The sequence below is a fragment of the Glandiceps talaboti genome, chromosome 3 (genome assembly GCF_964340395.1).
Source record: "Glandiceps talaboti chromosome 3, keGlaTala1.1, whole genome shotgun sequence".
Classification (NCBI taxonomy): domain Eukaryota; kingdom Metazoa; phylum Hemichordata; class Enteropneusta; family Spengelidae; genus Glandiceps; species Glandiceps talaboti.
Genome location: NC_135551.1, coordinates 22,166,233 through 22,188,255, shown reverse-complemented (window position 1 = coordinate 22,188,255; position 22,023 = coordinate 22,166,233). Strand labels below are relative to the sequence as shown.

General features: G+C 38.0%; 1 protein-coding gene across 2 annotated transcripts; it reads right to left on the bottom strand.

Moving 5' to 3' along the window:
- Positions 1–656: 656 nt before the first annotated feature.
- Positions 657–20,311, bottom strand: LOC144433443 (creatinase-like). 2 transcript variants are annotated; one of them, XM_078121760.1, is made up of 6 exons: positions 20,126–20,311; positions 9,652–9,912; positions 8,311–8,923; positions 7,653–7,767; positions 6,812–7,059; positions 657–5,924 (listed from the first exon to the last, which is right to left on the bottom strand). In XM_078121760.1, the coding sequence occupies exons 2-6, from the start codon at positions 9,832–9,834 to the stop codon at positions 5,725–5,727; spliced, it is 1,359 nt and encodes a 452-aa protein (XP_077977886.1). In that variant the 5' UTR covers positions 9,835–9,912; positions 20,126–20,311; the 3' UTR covers positions 657–5,724. The 2 variants fall into 2 exon arrangements, with proteins under 2 accessions (XP_077977886.1, XP_077977887.1); XM_078121761.1 differs by lacking the exon at positions 20,126–20,311 and adding an exon at positions 16,098–16,344.
- Between the last annotated feature and the right edge of the window lie 1,712 nt (positions 20,312–22,023).

Sequence of the window (22,023 nt, the reverse complement as noted above, 5' to 3'; positions counted from 1 at the left end):
TGTTGCTCATAGCTTGTTCCCTTCCCTTCAGTGTCAAACATCTCATGAATATACATACATTGTGCAACCATGAATATGTTATTTCTGACGACTACCGTCATGCAATGGCCCACATATGGCATCATGATATCCCAATTAAATCATAGGCTAAGTAGCAAAGCAGTTTTGAAGTTTGAAGTTTGACCTAATTGCATACAACTGTCATCCCAAGTATTTCCCAATTCCTAAAGTAATATTCCTGGCAATTTTTTGTTTAAGTTACTTCCAGAGAGAGAGAGACACACACACACAGTCACACTCACAGACAGACAGGCAGACAGACACACACACACACACGCGCGCACATGCGTGCGTGCGTGCGTGCGTGCGCACACATACAGGCAGGCAGACACACACACACACACACACATAAATACATACATACATACATACATACATACATACATACATACATACATACATACATGCTGGCAGAGACATACACACACACACACAAACAAACACAATACCATACTATTTCAATAAATAGAACTAGTAACACTAGACAGTAGTTCAGTTGTGCTAAAAATATGAATTTTGGAGAAATATTTGGGGCAGGAAAATGTTTGACATCGAAGGTTTTCAAATAAATACACAGACACATACAGTTGCCCACAATTGCGTAACGCATGTATTATTGCCATATTTAAATCATAAAGTGATACATTTTGGATTATAATATTGATGAATAAGTATTTGGATATACATTTGTAATAAGAAAGAGAAAAAAAGAAAATATGAAATAGTAAAAACTGACCATAGTATATATGACTGTCAATACTAAGAGCTACCAAAGACAAAACATCTTAGCATTGGATTTATGACTGCTACAAATAGAAGAATCTCCCATTCATACATTATGCAATTTAACATTTTCTAGAATAAGAACATGTCAATTTTTTTCCACTGACAGCAAAAAAATCTGAAAGTAATCATTTTCAGAAAGAAAAAAATCAGCAGAATTATTGTAATCCGATTGAAATGAAAACTGCAAATTTTGAAGTCTTTTTCAAAGACAACTGAGAATAAGAACAGCATCTGATGAAACAGAAACACGTTGTAAATTGCAATAAAAGAGGTAATTCAGACATGGGGATGACTATGTGGTATGATAAATGCTTTCCTAGTGGAGTTGTTTAAAGGCCAGGGTTTCAATTCCAGGTTCTTTCATTAGTGTTAGTGGAGTTAAATGGATCATTCTTTTGTTCTGGACCATTTTCTAAACCTCAGCCAGACTGTTTTTCACACTTATATTTTAACCTAATCCAAATTGGAGCTTTAAGTGAAATGTCTAAAATAATAATTCCTGATAACCCATATTGCCTTTGTGTAAACTCCATCCCTCAGAGTTTCTGACTTGCTCCTTTAAACGCTTGGAAAATGTTCCATGACGAGTCAATTTGGAGTAGATTACAAACCCATAACACCAAAGTAAAGCGTTTACTGTTTTCACAATCATTGACAGCATCCATATCAAGTGTAAAAATACACTGTTTCATTTACTAATTGACCACATTACAAAGGCCACATGCTAGGTTTGTAAATAAACCATTTGAAAGAGTACACATTTACACTTGATATGAATGCTATAAATGAATGTAGCACATAGAGAAAGTGCTTTACTTCAGTGTTACCCGTTGTAATATGAATGCTATAAACGGGTGTAGCACACAGAGAAAGTGCCTCACTTCAATGTTACCAGTTGTATACTATATATCTCGTGATCAGATTTGACAATGATTTCAATTCAAATATATCTACGTTTTCTTCAACTTAGAGAATGTAAATCACATAGCAGATTCCGAATAGTTAATGATTCAGGCAAAAGCTGTTGGATAGCTGAAAAACCCTGAAAACTAGCTAGTCTCTAACTAACAAACAACATGTGTGCATTGTTACCAAAGCTATGTTTTAAAACTCATTCAGATGGCATGAATCATGCAGCCTTTTTTTCTATACAACATCAACAGATGGAATTGCCAGTATAGATACAACGGACATTGAAACAGCTTGAACACTTGGGTTACCTCAACAGAGCAATTCAAGCTGTTTCAAAATCCATTGTAATACAACTTATGAGAGTTGGTCAATGAACTCACACGTTAAATCTGTCACAAACACTCAATTTTCTTGACATAAAGTGATTCATACATTGGTATTGACTGTAATTGCAGTAGATTGTTGTATGGGTCAATTAACAATACTGTGCCACTAAGCTTTTATGGCAAGCAGTGTAATATTCATTGTGTTATCAAAACTCGACATGTAGATATTATGTAATGTGTGACAGAATTATTACCAAGGTGTGTCTATTTCAAAAAACTTTTTAAAATAACAAAAAGTGACCACTGAAACAGACATCAACTTGAAAAAGGACTTGATTCTAAGTATATCCTCCTATATAACTACATATAAGACTCAATTCTACGGCTATTACATTGTTCTTATCTAACGTTAAATTTACCTCTCTATAACTGTCACAAAATAGACCTTCACAATTTTCTTAGTAATGCATCCATTTCAAAGATTAATACCGACGTAGGATAAAGAAATCAGCTAATATAATAAACATAAACGTACAACTCCGGTAATCAAGACTTTGTGTACTAAGTTAGACACAAACTAAAACTATTGTCACAACAATAGCAGTGATAAGCTATTGTCACAACAGCAGTGATAAGCTATTGAATGGATGTTGGTTTAATTATAGTCTCAGTAGGGCAGTATATCAGCTGAAAGCTAGTTCCATAAATTTGCAGTCTACTGTTTTGGGACTTCCAATGTTTACACTATGTTGATCACAGGGTGATTAGATTCACCCAACAGAGGAACTGCTATCACCCACTTGTGTAATCTACCAATAGCTTTAGTTTGTGTCTATCTTAGTAAACAGAAGTCATGAATACAGTGTAGTTATACACAGATACATATACTTTGAAAACTTCCCTCTACATTGCTAGCTAAATGGTGCACTTTATGACATTTCTTTTTTAGTATGTCTAATTTGTGAGAATATATTTGTTAGTTGTATGTCCCATTCAAAAGATTCAAAATTGAAGTAATAATAGAAATTGCTAATTATGTATTCATTTCACAGATATAATAAACAATGAAATAGACATGGATACATGAAAATACATCTTTTTGATGGCTATATAAATTTAATTGATTCTAGCTAACTTATCTATTGAGGTTTGAAGTAACCATAACCACTCCCGCTCTCTCAATTTTAAAAGCGTTCTTAACAAACTTTTGAAAATTTGCTAAATTTTCACAAACTGCTCCTTTCAGCATTGTAGAATGCCTGATTTCACATTAATGGTCCAAAAAGCAACTATGGTGAGTTGTTCACTAGTGAAGAGAGATTGCCAAGTTAGTGAGAGACTTTCTGAAATTCTCTTGGTCTTTTCAATAAATCCACAGACATGTTCAGAGTTATTTGATGTTGACCCAAGACACTTTGTGTTCATTTGGAGGATTGGGTTTGAGTCCTGACGGAGTATTTATCTTTGATTTGAAGAAATCTCTCATTGTCTGACTGTCTTTTAATACAAGATGCTCTCTATCTTCTTATGCCATTCACGGAATGATATTTAATCTTGATAGAAGTGCCACATTTGATCTGCAACTCTACTTACGTGATTCTTGGTATCATCGTGCAATATCCATGACAGAAGTGATATTAGTCCTTTTTAAATCAAGATGATGGCGTCCAACTTTCTGACAACACTGCCGCCAGACTCTGTCTCTCCTCACAGCAGAGAAGTGATCTTGGTCCATTTCAAATCAAGATGATGGCGTCCCACTTTCTGACAACACTGCCGCCAGACTCTGTCTCTCCTCACAGCATAGAAGTGATCTTAGTCCATTTCAAATCAAGATGATGGTGTCCCACTTTCTGACAACCCTGTCGCCAGATTCTGTCTCTCCTCACAGCATAGAAGTGATATTAGTCCTTATAAAATCAAGATGGCAGTTTTAAACTTTCCGACCACACCGCCGCCAGACTGTCTCTCATCAGGAGTAATAGTGAACAAACTCACAAAAGAAAGCGTCAAGAATGTGATTTCATAGTGTCCAATCACGTACGGTAACAAAACATCATCTGAGTTACTGCATAACTCCCTCTTCTGGACTGTGTTTTCTTGATACTGTAGACACCAATATTACTTCATTCTACTGTATTCGGTGTGATTATATTATCAACATTAGAATACAAGGGATACCGATAACAAAGAAATCGACCCACAATGTTTCTCGACTGTTGTATCCTGATGTACAGCAAAGTAAACAGTTTTCTCACTTGTATAATTTCATGTTCCAAGTATGCTGCCTTGACAACAAAGAACCAGTTCGTTCTCATCAGTCTGTATTCATGGTAACAAATGGTAAAGTTATTTTCATCTCAGTCTGTTGCCATGATACCAATGACCAGGTTATTTTCATCCCAGAATGTTGCCATGGTAACAAATGACCAGGTCATTTTCCTCACAGTCTGGTAACAATGGTAGCAAATGACTACTTTATTTTCATCAAAGTCTATGATTTGGTGATATACATATAACATTTATATGCATTTCTTGAATGTCTTCTTATAACAAAAGTTCATTCAACTTTTATGTCACCTTGGTGTCACATTTCATCCATGTACCACCAGGATCAATCTTATTATTCCAAATTTCTTTCATCATAAAGAAATAACGTAAATGACATTCATGATCTATCCTGAAGTTGATACCATTACAGTAACTATCTTCATTATTCACATCTTTATCTCTAGCCCACATATAACCCTTCATGGGATACGAACCATCCTTTTGCTTAATCAAGCTAATGAAAACAGCTTCAAGAAACAATTACATTTATTTTTAAAGTTGCTTCCAGTTGTAAGAAAAATCTCTCATTAAAGCTTGACTGCCTCATCAAATTCCAGTGATGATTGTTACATATTTAAAATAGCCCCGCTGGCCAAATTCAAATAGCCCCCCCCCCCCCAGGGGGCCCACTGGCCAAATTCAAATAGCCCCACTGGCCAAATTCAAATAGCCCCCACTGGCCAAATTCAAATAGCCCCATTGGCCAAAATCAAATAGCCCCACTGGCCAAATTCAAATAGCCCCACTGGCCAAATTCAAATAGCCCCCACTGGCCAAATTCAAATAGCCCCCACTGGCCAAATTCAAATAGCCCCACTGGCCAAATTCAAATAGCCCCACTGGCCAAATTCAAATAGCCCCCACTGGCCAAATTCAATCAATGTGATAAAATAGACACAATTGTTTCTTCAAGCCATTTCCACATATAGTATTTTTTATAAGGGTTTGTATATCATTTCTTGTATATACAGTACATTGTACTTCTAAACTTTTCTGGTCACTTCGTATTCTACCACTGAATTTCTAAAACCTCGATCAGAAATACTGTAAAATGTATATGTAAATGGGGAATTTTAATTAATATCCCTCCCCTTTCCTACTGAAGCAGTGTATATTGTACATCCCCCCCCCCCCCCATGAAGTACTAAATGGGCTAGAAATGTGATTTGAATTTCACCTTTTTTGTTAAAATACAAATTTGTGAGTACTGAGCACTGTTTCAATGGTAACAATTAATTATAGACATGATGTCAGTTTTTGCAGCTGGGAAATGATTCTGATTGGACCAGCTACCATATTACGTAATTGTCTATTTTTTCAAGATGAGATGTTCCGGTCCAAATGGAAACTTGGTGATATTTTCTGCACCATCTTCTGTTACAACCAGAATATCATGTTCCCGATACCCTCCTGCTCCTTCTTGACCTTCAGGAATCATTATCATCGGTTCCATGGATACCACCATTCCTGGTTCTAGTACAGTATTCACATCCTCTCTCAATTCCAGTCCTGAAAAAGAAAAGAATCCAGGAACAGTTTAGCTATCTGAATGAGAGATAAGCATATACTACAGTGGGAAGTGAGGCTTCGGCTTATTAAAGATAGACACAAAGTAAAACTGTATTGATGTTCGATGTGATAGATTACTGGGTTATAGTAGTGCTTCTGTACTGTTGTGCTGATATTAAATCACCCTGTTTGATAGTGTGAACTGAAAGTCCTCAAAGTGACATGGACCACAACGATCTGATTTCAGAGGCAGTTTAAAATAGCCGTGTATCAGAATTTACCTGCATACCTACATACTTATACATATACCAATACTGATATACCTAAAACACACACTTCAAGATCATGGAGTCATCAAAAATGCCATCCTACAGTATAGTACAATTAAATCAATGTCCATTCAATAACTTATATCAACATGTCACAACAATAGTTTTAGTTTGTCCATGGTATAACAATTATTACACAGCTAACAATTCTATACCATTTATTATACCATGCACGAGCCAGGTTCAACAAAAAATATGGAATATATACTCTGGTTGTTCTACGTCACAACAACGCATGTGTATGTCACGACAACGTATGCCCACATCACTGGTTCTGCTGTGTTCAAAATATGAGTCCAAACGTTCAAAATTGCCATTACTTTCCCCGATTTTTCTTTGATATTACTGGCACTGGTATAGTTATGTTATTCTCCAATATTTGTCTTTTTTTCAGCTAGAAAATACTTGTGACCTAGGGGTTGTCACTACTAGTCTAGTGACTCATAGTGACAAAGGCCTCTTAAGTCACTCGTATTTTCCTTGGCTGAACGAAGAAACATATTGGGGAATAACATCTAATTATGCAGCCGACAATTCCATAGCATTTATTATACATACCTGCTTCCCGTCCATAATAATGGCAGAGAGTTCCAAATGAATGACCATATCCAAAAGTCCTGTATTGTAGGACGTTATGTTTCTTATAGATTTCATTCAATTCTGCCGCTATTTCACTACATCTGATTCCGGGACGTATAAGTTCAAGTCCTCTACGATGTACATCACAATTGATTTCCCATAATTCCAAATGCCGATCAGAAGTCACATGGTTTAGGAACATGGTACGCTCAAGTGCTGTGTAGTATCTGAAGGAATCAAATGAAGTACATATTATGCAAATTATAAATGACTCATTTGTTGTTGTTTTTTGGGGGTTTTTTGGGGGGGTTTTTTTTTTTTTGGGGGGGGGGGGGAGAGCTGACTACATGTATTAGAAAATATGTATTATTGCTTTTGATTTTTTGCCAATTTCAATAACGTAGTTTACCTAGTGTGTATAGTACAGGGAGATAGGGGTGTTTGACTAATCTAGCTGCAAGACCTCGGGCAATTCTGTCGTAATGGATACGACACGCATCATGAGTTGTGTACAGCACTAAAGACGCTATTAAGCTGGACCTGCATGCACACTGTCACACTATCATCCTCAAATTTCATTTGACAACCTTACGACCACAGATCCAGGTCGTACTACTACACTGTAGTTAGACTCATCTAGACTGTAAAATACATTGTGGCATTTTGCCCTCACCGACCTCCTCTCACTGATATGGGAGGGGGTTGACCGATGTGTGAGGGCGCCCCACGTATCTTACAGTCTAGGTAAGTCTAATCATAGTCTAGTCGTAAGACCTGGATCTGTGCCCTGTTACAGTGTACCTTATAAACTAAGACTTACCCAGCAATCATTGGGAAACAATTCAAACTAAGGATATCACCATTCTCTATACGTCTTGAAGTAACAGGATTATGAGCACCATCAGTATTTAAACCTGACTGCAACCATACCCATGCTGTGAAAAGAATGTAAATAACACAATTAGTAGTACAAGTCAATTTCAACAGTATCTATGATTTGTTTTTACATACAAATATATTTTGTATGAAACCTACTTTTTTGACTTACAAGGCAACGTCTTTTTTGTAGATTGAAATAATAGAACTTTCTTTATATTAACATATATAAAGTTTTGAGACACTACACAAAATTGATATTTAGTGAAAGGAAAACTGAAACCATGGACTTGTTTACTAGTCTGATGTTCTGGGTTGGTCACATGACTACTCATGGGAATCATGTGACAAAAGAATGGAATCCAAGGTGTGTGAAATTTGAAAACTACAAATGTACTCCCGTCTATATACACATTTCCAATTATACTGTTCAAATAATGACAGTACATTATACTGTGTCAGCCATAATATGTTACAGAAGAGACAACAGAATGATGTGAAGTATCAGTGCACTTGTAAAATAACCTGTCATAAAATATTTAATGCACTGTGTCTGGATGCAGACCCTACAACACTAAATGCCAATATTGTGTTTTACTTACTATCTCTTAACTCTGCATGAGGGTATGTATCTGCAATTTCTCGGACCATGGCCTGTGTTCCCGCCAATGCCACTTCGTGTTCACGAACACCTGCAGTAATAGCATCAACACATGCATATCCCCCTAAATCAGCAATACGAGCACCCTGTTTGATGAGCTCTATCTCTTCAGAGGATTTCATCATTCTCATTTTCATTGTTGGCAAGCCAACATCCACCAATGGTCGTACTGGTAACGCCTTTTCAAATTGCTTGAAATTATCCAAAGGAACGCTGTCGTACTCAACCCCTATCTTCCCCGTGTAATCTCTTAAAACTTCACCAAGAGCAAAGTAGAAGTTATCCTGATGCCAGTCGGTGTATACTACATTGTCGCCACCAAATGTACGTCGCCAGGGTTGACCGCCATCAATATTAGCTGATATACTAATGGATTTGTCCATAGTAATAACTAGTCCATAATGACGACCAAATTTAGTATACAAAAAGTCACTGAAATAGTTTATATTGTGATAAGAAGTGAAGATACTGGCGACAATTCCATTGTCTTCCATGAATGACCGCAGACCATTTACCCGACGTGTCATTTCATCTTCCGAGAAAGTACACTTTACCTGTAATATTAACAATACAATATACAAAATCAGAGTCCGCAAATCAACCAATTTTCAAAAATTATATTCAAGATAAAAACAGTTCTTTTTCTGAGGACATCCCTTCACTATTTGAACAGCGACTCTCCCTCACAGCATTTTTGGTGTCTAACATTAAAGAAGCATAGCTGAGGCCATACTTGGTGAGGGGTGGGGACAGGGGGGGGTGTAACTTTTGCAGCATATCAAAATGTCACAGTATTGTACTTCATGAAGCTCTATCCATCATCACTTAGTTTTGTGCAACTCATACAGGGTATTCTATCATAGTAGACTAGTACATACATGATGACATAATTTAGCACGATATGCAAATTTTCAGCTCCACATTGATATGATGTTAAAATTTTGCCCGCCCCAAATGTGTTGTGGAACAGCGCCCTCTCTGACAAGAATAAGCGAGCGTCTGAACTGTCATATCTCCGCGACTGCAGAACCCCCCAAGATGATGAACTTAAGTTGTAAGACAGACAGGAGCAGAGAATCATGAAGATGATTTTCTAATATTTTTTTGTAATCGACTGACCCACTCATATAGTTGCTATGAAAAAGTAATATGAAACAAAAACAGGCTCTAATAATATATCAATAAATATCATCAACAGAAACAGCCCCCCCCCCCCACACACACACACACACATACACGGCGTGGCACCATATGTGTACAGCTGAACTAAAACAATCCTTACCTTTTGCCCATTCTTTAAGTCTATTAGCCTGGGCATGTCTTTGTTAACCGGGTTCAAGTTCAGATCTGTAGGTCCTGTGCTCTGCCATCTTGTCGTTCCTTGCAGTGAGACAGCTGAGCATGCTGGTCGTGTCAATGACGTCACGAGTCGAGATGACCAACCAGAGAGTGCAGCGCGCAACATCGTTAATAAAAGTGTATGTTTTGGATACCAAGAAAATAAACCAACTTTTCAGAAAAATAACGATTTGAGATACTGCAACTGCAAAATAAAAAGAGAGAGAACGTTAGAAAGTTCACTGACAATTATTCCAGAATAAAACGGGAGGAAAACGCTTTGGGGTATCTGCTGTCCATAATTATTATTATGTCAATGTAGGGGCGACGGGCGATGCTAGTGATCAACTATCCTTCACACCAAGTGCTATTTTAAATACGTCACTGTTATTCCTAATTATCGAAAATGTCAGCCTGTAGTACGTACGTCATGATAATGGGGATTGCGTACTGTGCTGATTCAGAATTGAAGTCGCAAGTCCCTAAGTATGCCAAGTTACATGTGTACTGCCTGCAACCGAGGGTCGGAACGATCTCGAAATCGATCGAATCTAAATCCGTCTATGCTGGCGGTCTGTTTTCTCTCGCTCAGCTAGAGCCCGTAGAGTGGCAGGCATTACGTGGCATTACGAAACATAAGCACAGTGAGAGAAGTCGTAGATTGCATTCAAAGTTACCTTGTTGAAACTTTGTGCGAGGGTGTTTTCTTCTGAATTGGACTTTTATATCATCTCTCTGTCTGTCTGTCTGTCTGTCTGTCTGGCGGACGACTTTACTAATTATTACTGTTCACGCAATGTTGTCGTTAAGATCAATGGTCAGTGTTAACGCGTCCCCTGGTGTCGCATCTCTGTGGATTCCGTAGTGTCGACATGTCTATCTCGTATTAAACTGAACTACTTTCGTCTAAGCCTTCAAACGGAGCACTGTCGCTTTTCATTGATTCTGTGGTCTTTGTGACGATAGAATGTAAATATGTGTTATTCAACAGGTTGCCATAGCCCATAGCCTTGCAAAGCATATCTTCTTTCTGGCTCTACAATTATATAGTAACATGTAAATATCGGATAACGCTGCGCAAATAGTAATAACACTGAAAGTCAATGGTTTTGAGTAAACACAATAGCCGTTTGGGATATGTGCTCCTTTAGATCAGATAATCCCCGAGACCGGCCTAAAAACTTTCCCTTTTAAACTTGACATGGAATGCTGACAGGTGATACGTACCCGTTGATGGGGTCAGTGGCGCTAAAATGATTCTATTTTAGCGGTCACACAACTGTCACAATATACCGTGTTCAAATGGCCTTCAGGCGCAGTCTAGGAGGCTTACTCACCACCAAGCCCACTCACTCAATCACTCACTCACGCACTCACTCACGCACTCACTCACTCACTCACTCACTCACTCACTCACTCACTCACTCACTCACTCACTCACTCAAAGGAGTGCTTCTAAAAAATTTTTAAAAAATCCATAGCGAATGCAACTTGAAGACTCGACATTTTTTTCTCAACTATAGACTGCATAATATCATTCAGACAAGTATACGATATCCCTCGTGTCAAACATAATATTTGGACCCCAGGATTATTTGCATTTCATAATGAGTAATTATAACTTTCAATTACAATTTTCAGAGAAGATATGATTCTATGACATAATATGACATTTATGTTGCGAAGAGGTGACGTTTCACGATAGGGTTACTTTTATTTGCCCAGTGTAATTATCAATCGTACTTAAAATAAACCGAAGACAATTATGTAAATCAACAACTTTCCAATTTATAGTCATCTTTTGTTGTTGACTGGGGTTCGGTTTTATCAGACCATGCAGCAAAGTAAACTTTGCAGCAGAACTGCTTTGCATGTACAGACCTAAACCTAATTATGCAAATCGGACCCAAATTAGTCATGCTTAGATATATCGGGAATAATATTCAAGTTGCCCATATGGATCACACACTATATTGGGATTCAGTTGTTGCTGTCACTCGATTTTTGCGATAGCTTTCAGATAATGATTGAGGTTTATAGTGTGTCCACTGGCTGAATCTGTGACTCGGCTACGAACAAATGTATTGACGAAATCAAATAACAAATTCATCCAGTAGACAGTCTAGTGAACAAGTGAGGCAAAGTCACAGATTCAGCCTGTAGCCAGGGAAATGAATGATTGTAACGGAGGTACTTATTCAACGAGTGGAAAGCTAGTTAACGAGTGAAGCGCGCAAAGCAACATATTCAGCCAGTAGATACCATTCTGGCAAACCAGTTATTATTTCTACCACTACATTTCGAAATAAATGTGGGAGGCTCGTTAACGTTGCCGTAAAACAGATACGAACGATTGAACCATAGACTGTACATATGCTGGGGCTATGATTGAACGGAATTACACATTCAGCCATTACACAGGCCAGATTAACTTAAAATGACTAGTATTTGGATTCACGACAACTTCTAAAGGCTAAAAGGCATATATATGCCCTGAAACGAACTGCGCTCATGTCTAGAAATATCATCTTAAACTGAATAGCGAACTTTTAACCGACCAGGGTCACTTAGGTGAGCACAATAGTTCGCATATACAGCGCAAGCATTTTACCGAAAAATAAGTTGCAAGTCACTCATACCGCAACTGCACAATGGTAACTTTCTTTCCCTGGGTAAGGTGTGACCTCCGAATGTACAATGAACGCAATAGTTGGCTTTGCGTGGTTTCTCTTCTGTGCTCTGGTGATCATGAAAAGCCGGAGATAGTGTGACGACCTTCTCTTTGTTGGCAGTGACACTGAGAGTTCTTTGTCTTGTTGGTTTATTATTTTTTTGCAAATGTCTTTGCGGTCATATACTACCAATTTATACGATATTTGAAAGGCTCATGGTCACCGACAAATAATTCATAACGTCCCGATAGAAATTTCGCCTGTATCTGAAAGAAATGTTGTCAAATCACTGTTACTGTAGATGATCAGTAACATTTGCGTTGGTTTTCTTTACCCATAAAAAGTGATAAATTTCGCTCGTTTAAGTTTATGTGTTTCGAAAATAAAATCATTTAAGTTACTTTTAATTCTAATCATTAGAGCCTAATCATTAGAGCTAGGAAAAAAAACAGTGAAAAATCCTGAAAATAGCATAGCATGAATTTTGATGTAGTTTGGTTTTACTTGAAAATAACATTATTCCATGCTAAGGTTATTAGTGAAGCGATATGAAAAACCAATATTACAGTTGCAATGGCAATGGTAAGTTCTTCGAACCTTAGATTTTAATATTCATTTCGCTTTCTTGCCAGACCCTACATGAGTAGGGTCTATGGTCAAAATGTCCTTGGTCATGAAATTATGGGTGTGGTGATGGTTGACCCTGTTGTAGACCTACATTTCAAATTCTATGGGCCATACGGACAATTACACCAAATCATAGGGAGAAAACATTAATGACATGCATTAACGGGGCACAGGCTGAGTTAAGACGGTTTTTACTTTGGTTAGTAATACTTTACATAAAACCATGGCTAAACTAATCAAGTATAATGTTTACAACGATTCATGTAGCCGTGACGTGTCACTTTTCACCAACCATCCAACTCATGCGTTGTTCATGTAATAGCAGGAATTTCCTCAGATTTAACGGTCACTCGTCGTCGTAAAACCCAGGACTTTTTATGGCAACATCGTAAATTGCCATCGCCAGCGGAATTTTATGTTGCCTTGTGAGGATGTGGTTATGATTTTCTTTTAAAAGTTCCCTTTTACGTTAATTTTGACCAACCTTTAACTACACAAAATAGTCACTTGAAGAGACCAAATTGTGAATTGGCTGCATTACCTGTCAACTCCTATTTGACGGTTAATATAATCATTCGTTGTATTAAAATGTTGATGGCAATTTAGCACGTCATTATACACGTGTCAGCATGTACAGAATAGATATGTCGAAAATAAACTTGCACAAAAATAGAGAAACAATAGTTCCAGTGACAACTTCCATTGTTTTTGTTTAAAATAGTTCATTGTACCGATATCCCTTAAATTGGAAACCAAAGTAATTTGTATTTTCAGTGATATCAACTACATTATTAAATTGACAATTTAATGCATTTCACTATTAAATTGACAATTTGCATACAGCTGTTAATTTTGTCCGAACAACCGACTATTTTATACAGGGCTTGAAATTAACAGTAGTCCCGTGTCCACACACTACCAATTCTTGTCATGGGACTACCATAATTTGTAGCTGATAGCCGGTTCAGGCTTCCACTGATTATGCGATGATTTAAGGGATGGAAGATTTAAGGACATGAAAGTATTTTAACAACACATACATTTCATATAGAGGGAACACAGTTTTCATTTTCAGGAATATAGGACTATTGGTCACAATCCTTTGGCCACCACTCTGAAATTGGTAGCCCACTCAAGACTACCAGGTTAATTTCGAGCCCTGTTTATAGCCTGTTTACGGCGCTGAATGACTGCTCCGAGAAACTCACGTCGTAAAACACAGCTTCTTTTACGGCACCGTCCGAGACGCACCAGTCACGAGTACTTAAGAGGTGTTGCGGAAGAAATATCAGAGTCAAAGTCTTTCGTTATCGATAGGTCAAAGGTTAGCCTTGTGTCAATGAACATCATACGTTTAGTTTCGTGATTTACAACAAATGTAAGTAGGTACAGTAAAAATGAAGATAGGGGCGAGATCAATAGTTCAATGTAGGATAATAAAACTAAATTCTTTTACATTGGGGTGTGGGTGAGCCATTTAGTTCTCATCCTACAAAATCGATTTTACTTTTGATGGATGTTTTGTACCCCTAAATATAAATATTTCTTTAAAAATGTCAAATTGAGAAATGGAAGAATTTTCCCTATAGTAAATGTATGGCACTAAAATATAAAGTGTCAACAAAGGAACTATTTTTTATTCACTGTATATTGGATTTATATTCATAGCACTACACACTACTGTATACTGATTTGAAATTGATTGCGCGGTTTGAAACAATTTTCAATTTTGGCCAATTTAGTTAGCGGGTGGGGGTGGGGGAGGGGGTCTGAGGCCTAAGTATAAGAATTTAGTTTTTATCCTACATAGAACTATTTATTACCGGGCCTAGGACTGTCTTTTCACGACATCGTTTGCTGGGGTGTGGCTAGAATGTGCAACCAGCTTTTACCGCGAAATATTATCCTACCGGCCAAAATATATTCACCCAAAAAACATTTTTTTTTATATCTCATTTTCATTTGCGAAAAATATGTGTCATCGAATAAATATGTACTAAACTTTTTGAGTGATACAATGATTTTTTCGGGGGGGGGGGGGAATAATAAGCGTACTTTTTCTGGTAGTGTCTAAATCAGAAATGAAACTAACTAAAACATTAAATAATATTAACGGAAATGGGGACGGGTTGAAACTAAACTTTGCATAAATACTCTAGACAACAAGGGTTTATATTTCTCAATGCGAATAAAGTCGTGTATGTATATGACATGAATTTAATAGACAAAACTAATATTTTACAATCGAAGTAAATTTGAAATGAGGACAAAGTTTTTCTTTGATATGCAAGATGTACGCCTCGGAAGGTTTTAAGCCCTGGCTCCCTTCTGTAATAGTTCATTCAAAGCTGCACTGTACATCCACGACCGTTCAGTACTACAACAACCACGTACATTCAATGGACCGGTTTCAATTATAAACGATCATGATAAACATTTTTTATTACAGGGAGTAATTTCTCGAATCCCCCGGCCATCTCCGACGTCGCTCTAACGTGTTTTGTTCTAGTTCGCCATGCAAAAGAATAGGAAGACGACGTCGACGTTGTAGCCAATGATATTTGCTGAGTTTCAATCATACAGGAGGATGGGAGACAGACAGACAGACAGACAGACAGACAGACAGACAGACAGACAGACAGACAGACAGACAGACATACAGACAGACAGAGACGAGAATATAGAAGGGTAGTGTGAAAGCGGGATAACATTGAAACAGACGTCTCTTTGAAGTAGTAGCTGAAGGCTTCAAGTACGGTCACTCGCTGGTGTCGACTGAAATGGGGCGACTTCTGATTTGGACGAGTGATTTACAAATTGCATATGATATATATACCTAAAAGAATGCGACTACGCCATTGCCACGTCCACAGTACAGGTATATCCATGACCAACATTTTGTAACAATGTCAATGATAAAAGACAGGTTTCGGTTTCCCGGATTTGATACTATCTTTGGTAATGTTTGACAGTTTTTATATACGCATATAACCTACTTTTAGTAGTACACATCGGTTCAAATGTAAAAACCGAACTCTCAGTTTTAAACATTTGTATTATAATATTAAACACGGGGGGTTTTTTTACTTACATGTGATCTCTTTGGCAAATAACGGAATTCTATGGTCTGTGTCCACCATATGATGTCGTTGTATTTCCAAAAATAGCGAGTCGTGAGGTCATATGAACTAATACGTGTAGATCATTTCTATGTCAACTTTGTCACTGATCGGCACAAATCTCGCAAACTTCATGCAATACTCTGATAGTTTTAGCGCAACGGCAAAGGGGTCTCCCACTCATGTTGTTGTTCTGCAAATGGCCGATCGACGCCCATATGCCAACTAACCAATAGGCTGGAACAATGTGTATACTTAAATATGTGATGGTAAGTAAGTGCGCGTTAAAAATATCACGTGACAGCTATTGTTCTCTCTACCCAGGGGTCAGATTATCTTTACTATTATATGCTCCGAATAGACAATATACCGAGTATGATCTTTACGGAATGAACAGTCTACACAGATGAAAAAAGAAGATAATGCAAATTATCTTAATAGAAATTAATTAATTATCTAAATTATCTTATTAATTCCGAAAGTTCGGTCTTAAAAAAAAAAAAAAAAAAAAAAAAAAAAAAAAAAAAAAAAGCTGATAGTCAAGCTGTCTGTCCTTGTATGCAGTCAAATTGATCACATTGTGACCTTATAAATCCGCTCTGGTAACCATAACTCTAGTCTCGTCCCTATCGTATCGTTACCATTTACACCTCCATGAAACCACGTTGGTATCCAGACTACCCTAACTCGGACACGCTCAAAAAAAATGCATCTTACATATAACTTATTGACATTCGACTGGGGGCTGAGCTATAAAATCCATACGGTCGGAGAGATCCGATCCGGTCCGACGACTGTGGTGGTGGTGCCACACCCAGAAGATAAAGGGTGTAACAGGTGTTTATATAGCAAATGACTGATGGAGTGAAAAGCCGTGAGAATATTCAATGATCTTAGCCGGTTGTCATATTTTTTTAAAAGGTCATTAGTTTTACAGCCTGTATCCGAATTGATGAAGCCCTTTCGAAAACTCAACAAAATGTCACATTTATCATAACTTATGCCGTGTAACCATGACAACGTATAACCAAAAATGTAACAGTTGATATGATTTCAAATGCAGCTGTTTATTATTAAATATTCATCTTAGTACACAATTCCTAACTAGTCCATAGAACTTCCTGAAAGTGTGACAAGATCAATAATTGATGAAATATAAAGCTTTCCATCAGGAAGTACTCCATGCAAATTGCAAAGAGTGCTTCGGTGTATCTGGAAAGCTGACGTACAAGTAGGCCTGATTAAACAAATGAAGAAATGTCACCAAAATGAACGCCAATCGTGTTGTTGGTAACGTGACCGTGGAGGGCACTTTATTTGAATTTTACATTTTCGAGTGATACATTTTTGTAAAATACCCAGGAGCTGTCAAAATGTTGACAAAGTGCCATGACATGTACAATCCTCTGCCGGTGTTCATCATCTCGAAAAGTTATAAGTTAAATATGTGCTGCGGTCAAGCGATATATTTACATGTAAATCTATACATAGTAACGTGATATACGGCGTACTCGTATACTCTTTGTGAGCATCCACTGTTTGATTCGTGACCTTGCCAGCGATCAGCTGAGCGTTTGTTCTAATTCATCGCCAACAGCTGAACAACAAAACAAAACCACTGCCTCGGTCACATGTATTATTCAGTAGTTCAGTGTATTGTGTACCGAACCATACTAATGCAGTGTCCTAATTTTGTGAATTGTGAACGTTAAAACGTCGCTTGCAGCATCTTTCTTAGTAATTAAGTCCGACTTTAAACGTGGTAGGCATGTTGAGACACGATTACCCCATCTATGTATATCAATACGTTCAATCCTACAACACCCATTCACGCGCCTGTCATATAGATGCGATGGCGGTGACATGGCCCCCAAACCTGCGGGTTGCCGATGAAGCTGCGATTAGTTGCCATGGCAACGATTAAGTAACAAAGCTGAGAACGTACGCTTGACGGAGTAGGCTTTCACAAGGAAGGGGACATATGAGGACAGGTTATTTTCAATGGTATACTGTTTGTATATTGTATCAATTATACTGTGTAATCAAACCAATGTGAAGAAGTGCTAGGAGCTATTGTGATGATTTCACCGTCTTCAAATCCCTGGCTGATGCTGACATGTGTGACCCTTGACCCGTCATTCTTATCACTGTCGATTTATTAATTCATACTAAAACTAGATAATGGAATATATGTCCTGAGGCACAGGCTTTAGATGTTCCTACCTCAGGACGAAAGAAAGAAAACTTTACCAGCACTTCAGACACCCCACCGCAATTATAGTGAAGAGGGCATACTGAAATATTTACGATTACATTCCCTCTGTTGGTTATTCCTTTATGAAAAAAGCAGATATCTGTTTATCCACAGTCCGTGAGAGGGACAATGGTGTATCTAATCCCCCCTCATGCATTAGTTAGCCTTGTAATAATGCATTTGCTTTTTCTTATAATTTATTTATTTGGGTTCATTAGTATAATGGTTGTTGTTTCAAAACTACCATAAAACATCCGCTGTCAAAAAAAACCTTCAAATTCTTGAGTTCCCAAAGTGCGAACAAAGGTCAAGAACTAACTGATAACGATCAAAAGTCGTTCAATGTGGAAGGCCATATTGTTCACGGGTAATAAAAATTACTTTTGACAGTCGGCCCCTAATGATTAAATATCTATTTATGTATTAGTAAAACGTTTGAATTCAACGATGAAGAGGATATATAAACTGAACACAATCATACGATTTTAGTAGATGGAGCGTGACATCTGTTATACCTCGATTTGATGAATTTCTCAACTTAAATATCAGTATTGTGTACACAAGAGAATTGTCCATTGCAAGTTTTGTAGATTTCAGATCTGTGCTCGGGGCTCACACACTACGTATACTCAGTATACTGCCACGTAGTCTGAAAGTCAGATCTGTGAAATCATAGACGTACGGTGGCTGATGTTGTATGTCGATGATTACATAGGATTGAGGTAGGAGTATCTCGGCCATCCGTCCGAGCCCCTGGATGCATATTTAATTCGAAGAATTACTCAAATACATGCATGTGAACTTTGTTCAAGTTTTATTTTTAATCCAATTGTGTCATAGGTGAAAAAAAAAGTTCTTAAATTGTGCGCCGCGCTTTTTGATATCGGCCTTTCAAATCTACAGTCGCGGTTTTATTCGAGGTATGTCCCGAAAATACAGCAGAAACGCTTTAGATCATATGATTTTTACTTCGGATTCCAAACTCCCCAGCAGTTATCATACATTCGCTTCAGATCATTCTAAAAGCTGTTAACATCGCACAAAAAACATCAACATTCATATACTGTAAGACTTACAGTAATCGCATTTAGTACAATGTTAACATTTCGGACGTCATGCACGTACAGGAACCGTTCTGATTAATACTATACTAAAAGAGCTAGTTCAGAATGCCGGTATCTGTCACTGGAGCCGCTGTTAAAACAATGCCGAGTGTAGCCTTGGGTTTGCGATCAGCTGATCGTGACACAACCGTGCCGGTATGCGCCAAAGTCCGACGCCCTCCATCTAGAAAATTCGCAATTTGAAAAGTAACGCTTGCGCATACACCAGACAGACATATTGACAATGGTGAGGAAAATCGGGTCTACTTCAGCCAGTCTTAATACGAATTTAATTGTGTCTGCTGACTAAATAGCAGAGTTGAAATCTTGCTTACGTCAGATGTTTTGCTGCTCCGGATTGACCCTTTTATTTTATTTTTAAAAAATCGATACAAAGAAAGATAGTTGCATCACATTTCAGTGATAAACAAAAGAGTATAGTTTGTTAGTCTCCGGCTCGTCATTGGTTTGATTCGTCATTCCTCCATTTACAAAATGGCAAGCTGATTATTTTTCGTGTAAGATTCGCAATATCTTGAACCATACGCTATGACGCAGCCTTTAAGGCTTGGCGATGTTTCAAAATGGACGAACCTGAAGATCAGATGTGCATATCAAACCAAACGCTCATAAATATATTTACCTCGTTCTAGAATATCTCGCGTCGAGTTTTACCAGTTCAACTGATAAGAAATTGAGGGTAGACAACCATATCAATTCTCTTGGAACGAATCTTCATACCAATCTTGGCGATTTGGCTTGGTGGGGTCTGAAAAGACATCGTTTTAGTACGCTTTCAATACTGCAGAGGTACATACAATGACGTTCGATACAATAGCCGGAACACTTAAATGCGCATGCGCAATTTATGTTTGTGAGAAACAGTTGAAGGTCACTCGAGGTTAGACAAGGCTGACGCAATCCGCGGAGACCCCGGTCCATTCATTGTGTGATTCAGCAGCGAAGTTGAAATTCGATATCGTTGCTTTCAAATACAAGAATTTGTGACCTTGGCAACCGGTAAAAGAATTGGCCATCGTCATTAATCAACATCTCGCCCCAGGTTTAGAATCATACATCACATCGTTGTCTAACTGTGACCACCGGGGGTGGTACCAGTGGCCAGCTGCAGCTCTGGTACAGTGCAGTGGTACGGGTGTGTGGCCAGTGCGGGAACCCCAGGCCCCATTTTAGACCCTGTCTGACCGAAAATCAGTACCCCATTATAGGTTTTTAAAAGATAGAAGTTTAGAGCTATTAAAATTCATTTTCCTTGGGAGGCAACATTTTGGGGCAATCAATGGCAGTTATGATTTAGTAAAGGACAATGGACCACATTTTAGACCAAGCAAAATAAAAAATAATGCAAAGTGGACCCCATTTTAGACTCTTCAACTAGAAAAAACAAACCCGATTTTAGACCAAAGGGCTAGAAAAAGCATCCCGGCACATACACGTATACTCAAATAAGGGGAGTATCCCCCCCCCCCGTCTACACAAGGGGCATAGCCTACTCTGCCAACCCGAGGCTGAGGTGTCTGCACAGTTCTACAATATGAGCTACAGAGACACAATTATCATTTGTAATCCCCGGGGGCTGTAATTTAACCCAGAGTGTTAAATTAACGACTGTTCTCTTTGTCATATATCACGGATTAGAATAAAATACATGTACATCACCCGCAGTCTTCTTAACTGAGGGTCATGAGAAGTTCACAGTCATAAATCATTAAAAAGTTTTAGTTTGCCTGTGATCTCAGTAAGCACTACGTGTAGTAATTCAAGACACGTCACAGTTATAATTTGTCGGCGAGAGAACCAATTATAGCAGGGATTATAGTGAAAGTTGATGTGGGTGAGGTGTCGATTTACGAGGAAGTGTCTCTTGGGTTTTCGAATGACGCAATATCAGGAAGGGAACACGCTACACACGGAACCCAATTAGTTTTTTTTTTAGTTTTTTTTAAATTTACTTTGGTTCTGGAGAGTCATGTATACCGTATAAGAACTAGACTACGTCATGATTTGACAATACATACATTTCGCTGGATTGCCAATAAACACCAAATTAAAACTAAAACTATTTTTGTCATCTCTATCGGTCTAACACAGTGATGCACTGTTTCCTAGTATAAATGGGTCTTACAACTTTGCAACTGTGCATCTTCGCATCTCCGTTGTTGTAACAAGCACGGGACTGGTGGACATGGCGCGGCGTTAGATAAGTATGAAAACACAGTACTAGTAGGGAAACCTTTTTAGGTCGTCTTTAACAGTGTCAAATTGTTTACGTCAGAAGATGGTGTGTATGAATCCACTGGTTGTAGATTTTCTTCTATTCTAAATAACTATACAGTCAAGTAAACCAAAACAGTTTGACAAGTTTTCGGAAATGTTGGTCACCTTTTATATGGGGAGAGAGAGAGAGAGAGAGAGAGAGAGAGAGAGAGAGAGAGAGAGAGAGAGAGAGAGAGAGAGAGAGAGAGAGAGAGAGAGAGAGAGAGAGAGAAAACAGACAGACAGACAGACAGACAGACAGAC